This window comes from Stylophora pistillata, chromosome 12, assembly GCF_964205215.1.
Source record: "Stylophora pistillata chromosome 12, jaStyPist1.2, whole genome shotgun sequence".
Taxonomy (NCBI): Eukaryota; Metazoa; Cnidaria; class Anthozoa; order Scleractinia; family Pocilloporidae; genus Stylophora; species Stylophora pistillata.
Window position 1 is genome coordinate 28,867,965 of NC_142530.1, and position 10,059 is coordinate 28,878,023.

The following is a 10,059-nucleotide window of genomic DNA, read 5'->3' on the forward strand; positions in this document are numbered from 1 at the left end:
TTACATTTACACTGCAACCAAAAAAATATAGTTATAGAGTTTTTCGCGATTGCAATTTCAAGTGGTTTCTGTTGGATTCCATGTCTATTTATTAGAATATGTCAACGTAATCATTAAATAATAAGCATCCATGTTATCCCACTGAACAAAGTAGAGTAGAAATAACGTGCAAATAGAGTTCAAATGTCCTGCGATATTGTACAGATAGTTATTTTGAGCAGTAAAAAAACCCCGTTTAACCGGTAAGCTGTGCGCGTTTCGTTTTTCTATCTGTTTCGCTTTTCCTGCCTTATGGGAGATGAGCAGGAAATAAAGCAGTTGGATAATAAATAGCTTATTGGACGGCTTGGTGTGTAGTGTCCCTGAGTATTTTTACTCTTTTTATGTATTTTGACTCGCCGTACGGGCTCGGCACAACTCGTAAAAATACTCAGCGATACTACACACCAAATGTCAAATAAGATATATATATATTTCAAATTTTTGATTTCAGTTCCATTTTCATCCCTTTTTTCCATCCCTGTTCATCTTCGTTCCCTTGTCTCTCCGATGATTGAAGGCTGATAGTTTCGAAAGAAACTGTTTGGGGCTGCGTCGGTGGGAGTAACGAAATAATTTGGATATATCAACAAAGTTGAAATGGTAAATTGGCCACCGTAATGATGATTGGCCACCCCTCGAGTACAATTATCTAAGGCTTTCATTCCAGTCAACAACAATTCTCAACGAGCCCAGTCCCCAATCCCTCCCCCCTTAAAATGTTTGAAAAAAGTACCTTTTTCGTGAAACACCGTCTGCTGCTAACTGCACGGTTTTATTGTCTTCCAGTGAAATTTGAGACACACTCAGTTTTAGTTCACCGTCCATCTCTACAATTGGTCGTGATCTATCGAGTAGAAAAATTAAAAAAAAAAAAAAATAAGTGTTCAATTTAAAATTAGACAGTGCTCTACCATGACAGAACAAGTTTCAATTGCACAAGGCTAAGCGTGTGAAATAATAATTGCCTTATCGTATTAAAAGCGCAGAAAAATTACGCCTGTTCTGCAGGCTGGGGCGGATAGAGCTGTTGGCAAAATCATCCTGAATATAGATGAGTATGGCTCGTCATTACTGTTGAATGCCAAGTGTTCTAATCAGTCTAACTCAGATTAGTGTTGGTTTGGCATTCCATTGATCAAGAAATACACTTTTTAAGATTCTTGAGATTTAGAAATGTGCTCTGTTTAGTTTTACCTTAGAAGGAAAGCTCTGTCTGAGGAATACGCACCGACAGCCAGATCTGTGTAGAGAAGAGAATATTTACGAGAATGGTAAGAAGCATGTTGCGAAGGACTGGACATCATACGACTAAGTATACTCGTCAGCAGCTCCCCCGTTTGTGCTTGTATATAGGGAAACTACGATAAAACCTCATTAGACTTCTAGGTACCTGGTTGCTTCTCGGCACATTCAGTTTGCCATGGTCTATTTTCATTCCTTTTTAAAAGTAGTTACATAAGGATACTCTTAAAAAATTACAGGAAACATTTTCCTTCGGGGTTCTCATTCTGTTCAGTAAAAGAAACCAGGGAATTCACAACGTCCTTAAATCGCACACTGCTACTGTTCTCAAAGACGACGCTTTTGCTTAGTCACGATCTTTTTTGCCATCGTGGTTTGCTTAACTGTGAATTCCTTTTTCCCTAATCCACCAAGTCACACAGCCTTTCAAACTACTCGGTGTACAAAAAAACCTGGCGATTTTTATTTCAAGAGGACATCAATAAACTGCTCAATTAGGCCAATTCACATGATCTAACTGACCTGGATAGCCATTGTTGTCCACGTCAACATTTCCAGCCAGAGAAAATCCAAACGTTTTCACTCCTCCAGAAATTTCTGACGCCTCAATTGCCTGCGTTGAGTGCAAATATTTTTTAAAATAAAATAGATGCAAAAACGAAAAAAAGATAATAATAATAAAAAAATTTGGTGCTCTTTTACATGACTTATAGCAGGAATGCCGTTAAGATGATTCACTCACCTGTCTGAACGAACTTTCAATGCCATCTTTCGTGCCGAAGTAGATAAATACAACACCTCCTCGATCTCTACCTCCATAAGGTGCACTTATTGCAACATCTGTTTTTCAGAGGAAGATGGAAAACAAAATTCGAAGGATGTTTCATGTGAATCCACAATATATCTTACAACTCTAAATCTTTTTCTTGTTGGGTTGAAGAATAAGAAACATATTACAAGAAAAAAAACAACTGTGTTATTTTTGAAACTGCGACAGCCAGCCAAAATAAAGCACGTTCCCTTGTGATGCAGAAACACAAGCGATATCAGCTGAGGATTTTCGCCGAACGTTACTCCGAAGATCAAATTTCTATCGGACTTGCAATTTTCATCGGCGTTAAACTGAATTTTTGAAGTCAAAGTTCAAGTAAAAAACCTCTCATTAAAACCTTCATTTATCTTCCACGCTGACCGCTCTAACGCCTTATTTCGAAAAGCGCGTGCTCAAAACTGGTGCTCAGACGCTCAGACTCTGTTTACGTGTTGTTATCCGCTATTTTTAATTGTTATGCGGGTGACCGGCCCCAGACTACCGTTCCCCGTTCCCCGTTCCCCGTTCCCTGTTCCCTGTTCACCGTTGTCAGAAACATCTGATTGCCGCTCTACTACAGAAAGTTTTTGCCGTGTACCTGGAAATCCATCCCTGTTTAAGTCTCCTGCTACAGCCATCGCGTACCCAAAGAGAGATCTCATCGTTTTTCTCCCATCCAGCGTCATAGATTCCTCATGGTTAAGAGTTACGGGGGCCTGCAGCGCAAACAAATTGATTGCATCTCAACTCGATGACACAGCTGTCAAATTTTTGAGCACGCGCAAGTGGATCAAAATTTCAATCAAAGACCGCTATCACGCAAAATCGACGTTTAACAGTTACCTTTCCGCTATTAATGTACGTATAAACTCTTCCTTCATCTCCGTATTCACTGTGTCTGTAATAAGGAGCACCAACAAGCAAGTCGGAGAAACTACAATAAAAAAAGAAAATAAATAGTTAAAACAAATCAGATTTGATAGTCATTGCTTTACCAACGAAAAGTTACTTCACCTGTCAAGAATATTCCTTACCCATCATTGTTTAAGTCCACCACACAAAGGGATTGACCAAAATTGCTTCCCAACTTCAAAAGAGAAAAACATTAATAGAAAAATGAGACTCTGAGCTAAAATTAAGAAAATAAAGAGAACTGTGTTTTAGCTCCTAGTGGAGTGAAGATCTGCCTTTAATATTCTTATCTTATCTGATAGAATCCAAATAATTTCATTAGCGTTAAATGTAATATACAAACCCGGCTAACGATTTTACATTCTTTTTGCCACACAATTAAAGCAATGCAATAAATCATTCAGCCTTTAGAATTTTTCTGTTGGTACATGCTCCCAATGCACTCAGCTGCGTGCGACAAAGTTACAGAGTTGTAATCTCCCAATTGTAAGGAATTCAATTCGACGTGGAGATAGGAAAGGTTTTAAAATTTAGTTGAGATATCACTTGGCGGATATCCCGTGGGTACTCTTCTTATAAGGGACATACTCGCTCTGTGAAGAGCCTTCACCGATCGCGCGCGGGCGATACCATACCATTGATTTTAAAATGGATTGTATTCTCTTTTGTCAATGGTGATGAGTACCTGAGCAGCTGCGGGTAAAGGAAGAGTAAAGCTGACGGACGTTTCAAAGTTGGCCGTGTTCACTTCAAATGCTACAACCTGATGAAGGAGAAAAAACCAAGACGTAAATGTCAATCGATCCCTCTGTTTAAAATTGTAAGTAAATCACAAAAGAGGGTCAAGAAAAAAAAAGCAATATCTACAGTTTTGTCAACACAGAAACAATAAATCAAGGTGAACTGACATGCCTTAATGCACCGATCAGAAATTGAAGCGACAGCATCATGCAACCCAAGCCAAGCGCGGGAAAAAACGGTTCGCGAAAAATGCGCAAGCACGTGCCAACCAAATAGAGAAAACGTATTCTCCTTCAGTAATTATGGGGTCTTGTGGGTTTTTCTCCCCTGAGCTTCAGTAAAAACGAGCTTTTCAATTCTCGACGATAGGACTTTAGAACTAATCATTACAAAGATACTGAATGTTCTGTACCTTTCCTAAGAGATTATTAGCACGTGTTGAACTTGCCAGAAACTCTGAAATGAATATGAAAAATTAAAAAAGGAAAACAAGGAAATGTCAGGGTATGTTTCTAATGGGTAGCGTTTTCGCTCGTCAGAGTAACTCTAAGGAGAAGGCATTCAACAGACATTCATGTCGTGATGTTACTTCTTACCTTCTATTTTATTATTTTGATACTTGAAATTTCCCATTCCAACGGCGAAGCCTATAATGCAAATGTAATCATGGATTAATCGCCCGAATTATTTTCGAATTAACAAATGGTAAACACCACAGCGTACACTATTGAGTTATGGATGCACGCGGGAGGTTGCTAAGCACGAAAGAAGCGTAAGAGTCGCTCGAGGCGACAGCCGAGAGCGACTCTAGCCTCTTGAGTGCTTAGCAAACCTCCCGAGTGCATCCATAACTCAATAGTGTACGCTGTGGTGTTTACCATTTGTTTTATAACATAACATTGATACATTGTAGCTAAAGAGTTCCCGTTTATTTAACAAATCTTACGCGACCAGAAAAAACAAGCGCGCGCGGAAAAATAGTCTTTGCATTTGCTCACGTCAGCAGCGTACACCCATGGGCAAATGGGGAACGCTAAATTGACCAATCAGAGCGCGCGCTTTACTTTGGTTATGTTATAATTAGAATTGTCCTCAATTCTCTGCAAAGAGAGTCGGAAATATTCGGCCTGCATTGAATAAATATATCTTATTAGGCGTTTTGTTGTGTAGTATTGTTAAGTATTTTTAACGAGTTCTCCCGTAGGGCGGGTCAAAATACAAATAACGAGTAAAAATACTCGGCGATACCACACACCAAAACGTCTTATTGGTTATTTATCATCCAACACGCCAAACTGTTATTTCAGTGCGAGCGAATTTGGTGGATATTTATTTAAATTTTCAGTAATCGAAGCACAGAACTAAACCGCTTTAACTTGGGTAACCTGCATTGCCATATAAGGCAAACTCGAGCTAAGGTCGACAGCAATTCAGGATTGAATGGGTTTTGTTGCACTGCACTCTGTGTTGGTCAAATGTACCCGCCTCACCCTTTCAACCAAGCAAATACCAAAACCAGTCATGTCTTGAACCCTCGCGTTTGTGCGCGTTGAATTCAATCATGATTTTACTTGAGATTTCATTGGCTGTCTGGCGTACTTTCTTGGATTTGGTTAACCAACGTAACTGCTGGGGTTTTGGATTTTTCGACACAAATAGAAAAATAACATTAAAAAGATATAAAGAAAGCGATTGTCACATTTAAGCTCACCTAGAGCGCTACCACTGCTAAGATCACGGTATTGAGCTGAAAAGGTCCTTGCAGAATCTTGAGTATCAGAATAATACACAGAGATTGATCCTATTTGAGAAAATGGATAAATGCACTTTTAGATATGTAATGGAAGGTTGAAAAAAAAAATTAAAACCATTGTTTCTATGTGTTACGTCCTATGCGTATCTCATTTTTCCTGAGACACTAGTTGGGCGCTTTACCATGCAGAAAATTTTTAATGATTAAATTTAATGATCAGATTCCTCTTTAGAACAAAGAACCTGTTAAAACGAGCCTTTGCTCTTAACAGAAGCTTCATTGCTCAATTGATAGAAACCGGCCCCACCGGTACCTAGGAACCTCACGAATTAGTCCATGTGGAAGTCCAAATTTTTTTTAGATCTCTTTTTCTGTAATTTAGATTGTTTTATTCAACCTTTGCCAGTGATTATCAATGTGCCACTTGTTATTTAATCCACTTATGGATTAAATAATAAATAATAAATAAAATAATAAAAAATATGAGAATTATGGTCAATGTAGACCTCACCATTCAACAAGTATCTTCCGGGAGCACCCATAAGCACAGTGAACCCATCCTTTGACAGTGCAGCACTAAATCCAGCCTCACAGGCCCCCTCCTTATTTGCGTCGTACTGGTCGCTGAACCCGTTGTCTGAATTGGAAAAATATAAAAATAGATCTTAAAAACGTGGCTCGTTTGCTGGTCCTAAATAGTTCCCACTGGAACTATGACAGATCTTTATCGCAAAATACGCACTAACGTGCGCATACAAGCGAATTAAATCTTGGAAAATTCTTCATCACTCTCGGGCAATAACGAAAGCAGCATTTAGACAATTTTTTGTCGCCCATCTTCCCTGTAAACGCAGCCTGATGTAATCAAATGAGCAAAGGAAAATGTACTTACTGCCGCGATAGCATGGCCGAATACCGTTTTGCGTCGTTCTGCCGGACAAGTCATTCCTTATAAGGAAGCATTTTCCCAGCAGTAATTTTCTTCTATCTTCAGGTCTACCACCGCGTGCAACCTCTCCACGGAAAGTGTACTTTGGTGCACAGGCCTAGGTTTTCATCGGAAAAGAAAGTAAATTATCTTCAACGGACGAACGGGGATGATGTAGGCAGGGATTGGAATGAGGAACACTGGGATAAGCCGTTACTCCCCAGAGAGGGTAAGAAAATTTAATTTGAATCTACGGTCAAAGTTTCTTTTTTAGTTGACGGGAAAACCGCATCTCTTACAAGCATCTTGTTATTCGCGCTGAAAAGAGAGCAACACTTGATTCTAGGTAAGTTATATTTGACAACGTGGAAAACGCTGACCAGTACGTACCAACAATGCGCCGTTGTCTTTGGTAGGTATGCTGTCCAAAGTTGCTCCAAGCATCTGGCCGTTCTTCTCTTCTAAATTCGACGATTGGGTGTTGCCATTTTCATCTCTCCAGTAAGTTGTCAAAGGCACTGTGAAATAGATTTACGATAAATCAAAAGCTAACAGCCTTGTCACTTTACGATGTAAGGTAGATCAAAGTAAGGTCCTCTTGTGAGCCTCACAGAGAAGCTCTCACTTATGCCAGACTGCGCACCGATCGTAGTGGCAAAATACAACGTCTGGGCACCAGGCTAGATGCACAGGATACTGCATCCTCAGAAGCTGCATTACAAAGTGTGATCAAGAGTTGAGAAGTGGCTGACTGTAAAGGGATAGCTTATCCGTAATTTCAAAGCAAGTCAGTGAATAAATGGGACGGACAACAAAGTACGAAGCGATCATAGTTGTAAAAATTTGATTCTTTTAACAGGACAGCTGGAGCTTGCCTGAGATTTTTCCTCTTTTCACTTCACTTTCGATGAAATAAAAAAACTGGCCGGAACTCCCATTAAAAAGGGAAAACCTCCAACAGTAATGATGTAAACCGAGGTGAAATGATGAGGCTATTTGAACCTAACAAACGAGTAAGAAAAACTGGTAAAAGTATGTCAAACAGAAATCACCGTTACACACATGCCAAAGCGGTGGATACCACAAAAACCAACACTATAATCCATTAGTAATTACAGAACAATTATAAAAATCGCAAGAATGACCGAAAGTATACAGGCTTTTCTACAGTTTTCCATCCCAAGCCTCTCGCGGCTTTGTCACTCTACGTACACTTCACAGTGCACACAAAACCACCAGCAGCAATGGCGTACTTACTGCTGTTGTCAATTGGTATCACGCGACATGGGTTTGACTGCAATTTTGAATTGCATTTATACACACTTCCATAACCAGTTCTTTCAGTGTCTCCCGACGTTTTGTTTCCAAACGGCGCACCTACGACCACCCTAAAAATTAAAATAATACTGTGACGTTACAAATTAGTAAATTAGTAAATCAAAGAAGGCGCTGGCTTCAATTGTTTTTATTCTTTATCTTTGTCTAACTACCACTTATTTTCCTTGGGCGTTGTATTTACATTTTCCCCGTATTAGGGAATCAGGAAATTTACAACTATCTTCAGTGGTGGGTTGGCTGCAGAAAATCGCTGAAAAGCGAAAGGCTAGGTTGAAATATTGGCTTCTGTTCCAAAATAACTCCTCTTCGTTTTGAACCTCTATAAATGGTCACATTTTATGCATTCCATGAAAGTCTGCAAGGCCAGGTGGTTTTTGCATAATACCGTCTCGATCATGTAATTCTAATATATCTTGCATAAGTTATATACACATCGAGCGATTTTATTCAGAAATGTCAAAGATTTACCGAGTAAAGAAATAAACCAATAAAGAATGACTCATTAATATCGTTTTCTTTTGTATTTTATGCGCGCATTAATCGCAACACCACTCGAAATGAATAACTGATTCAGTTGAAGTCAATTGAATCACGATTCCTAGAATTGAGCTTTTACGAACCAACTCAGTCTCCCTTGCAAAAAGCTTTAAATGTAAGTTGTTCTGGCCGCGAATACGTAAAATTGGGAAAATCAAAACAAACAGGAGTACTTACACTTGTTGCTTCTTCGTATAATTACAATCATCGTCTTGAACAACTGGTTTTCTGCCAGTGTTAATTAACTTGGCACGACAGAGCTCGTTAGAACTTCCATGTTTTATCAAGAACAAAGCGATAAGAATATAGCTCGCTAACAAGATTACAACGGTTCATACTCATTTCTCTCCCTTGGAATATGATCAGCATTTTGTAGATACAATTAAACTTAAAATTACTTCTAGCGTTACAAACCGTAAATGAACAACTTGATTTGAAAAATATCGCGATCTTAGTTTGTATAATCGAGTGATAAGTTGTCAAGGTTTTCCGAACTGTTAATCTTTCAACATTCTGTCACGTTGTACTTGAAGGATTGTTACTAAAGAGCTAGGGAGAGCTAACAAACGGAAGCCAAAACATTTATTTTGATCACCAGTACTTCAGCATTACGTGATAAATTTACTCATCTTTACAGACATTTAAATTGAAGTTACGACTTACCAATTTGTTGCTCCCTCTCTGTGAAGAGTAACAGTATATCCAAAATATTCCCCGGACGTGCCATTATAGATGAACGGATCTTTTGCATCTAAATTAAAAGCTAAAACCCTCGTCAAACACACAATAACAGCTAAGAAAACAAAGCGATTGTGAGTCATCGCCAAAAATCTGGAAAGCCCAATGCAAGAGCTTAAAATATGCTTGAAATAACGTAGTAGACTTCGATAATCAGTCGGTCAAGGAACGTCTGCCCCACGTGTAATGTTGTCGGTGAAAATGTAAATCATCAAGAATTTATATTGCTCCTCAACGTGAATTCCAATGATTTGTGTTACAATCGTGTTGAACCGGAACCGGAAGTCGTGCATCACAATGCATTGAAACTTTTCCTTGTGTTACGTGTTGGAGGAAATTGAACTCCGAGTTGACATTTTAAGTTGATTTCTATTTCAAATACTATCTTTCGTCTTCCTTACTAATTTAGTCGATGACTAAAATAACCAGGTGGCTTGAGTTTGTAGGAATTCGCTTCTTTTTCCAAACAATCTATATGTTACTCCTTTAGTTGAGGTGAATTATGTTCCAAGTTTAAGACATTTTTAACAATCGTGAGTACAAAAGCATAGTCACTTCCGATTATGACGAAAAGTTACTTCCGTTGTCGTCATCTCAATAATTATCACGCCCTCGTTATTCTTTTTTAGCATTTTTTCCTCCTCTTACTCAGTTCTTAGCTCTATTTTGATCTGTTAGCTTTCTGTTTCGGTACTGAAAGAAAGACCATTTTTTTATGAGAGGCGGGAGTGGTCTCAATTCCGGAGATATTCGACAGCAAAAGGAGCTCTGATGTTGCCTACTTGTCCGTTAATTCCTGAATGGGCTCGTTACGCAGAATTGGGAAAAAGCTCTGGTACTTCCCGTAAATAATATTTTTAAATTGGGGTTAACGACTCTGTCAAGTCATCAACACGTCTTCTTATTACTTTCATTTCGTAAATAATAATTTTGATAATAATAATTTTCGTAAATAATAATATTTTTAAATTGGGGTTAACGACTCTGTCAAGTCATCAACACGTCTTCTTATTACTT

The 10,059-nt window shown here is 38.7% G+C and overlaps 1 protein-coding gene across 1 annotated transcript in view; it reads right to left on the reverse strand.

The window, feature by feature from the left end:
• LOC111335705 (integrin alpha-V) overlaps nucleotides 1–9,292 on the reverse strand; it is a 24,628-nt gene extending 15,336 nt beyond the window's left edge. Inside the window, exons 1-17 of the mRNA XM_022941698.2 lie at nucleotides 8,968–9,292; nucleotides 7,687–7,817; nucleotides 6,820–6,947; nucleotides 6,394–6,547; nucleotides 6,013–6,138; nucleotides 5,460–5,549; nucleotides 4,345–4,395; nucleotides 4,161–4,204; nucleotides 3,693–3,770; nucleotides 3,130–3,182; nucleotides 2,939–3,029; nucleotides 2,694–2,811; nucleotides 2,027–2,124; nucleotides 1,807–1,897; nucleotides 1,237–1,282; nucleotides 776–886; nucleotides 1–11 (exon numbers count right to left, since the gene is read on the reverse strand). The exon at nucleotides 1–11 is cut by the window's left edge and continues 39 nt beyond it. Of these exons, the coding sequence (XP_022797433.2) occupies nucleotides 1–11; nucleotides 776–886; nucleotides 1,237–1,282; nucleotides 1,807–1,897; nucleotides 2,027–2,124; nucleotides 2,694–2,811; nucleotides 2,939–3,029; nucleotides 3,130–3,182; nucleotides 3,693–3,770; nucleotides 4,161–4,204; nucleotides 4,345–4,395; nucleotides 5,460–5,549; nucleotides 6,013–6,138; nucleotides 6,394–6,547; nucleotides 6,820–6,947; nucleotides 7,687–7,817; nucleotides 8,968–9,125 (1,579 nt within the window). The 5' untranslated portion in view covers nucleotides 9,126–9,292. The remainder of the gene's footprint in view (nucleotides 12–775; nucleotides 887–1,236; nucleotides 1,283–1,806; nucleotides 1,898–2,026; nucleotides 2,125–2,693; nucleotides 2,812–2,938; nucleotides 3,030–3,129; nucleotides 3,183–3,692; nucleotides 3,771–4,160; nucleotides 4,205–4,344; nucleotides 4,396–5,459; nucleotides 5,550–6,012; nucleotides 6,139–6,393; nucleotides 6,548–6,819; nucleotides 6,948–7,686; nucleotides 7,818–8,967) is intronic.
• Between the last annotated feature and the right edge of the window lie 767 nt (nucleotides 9,293–10,059).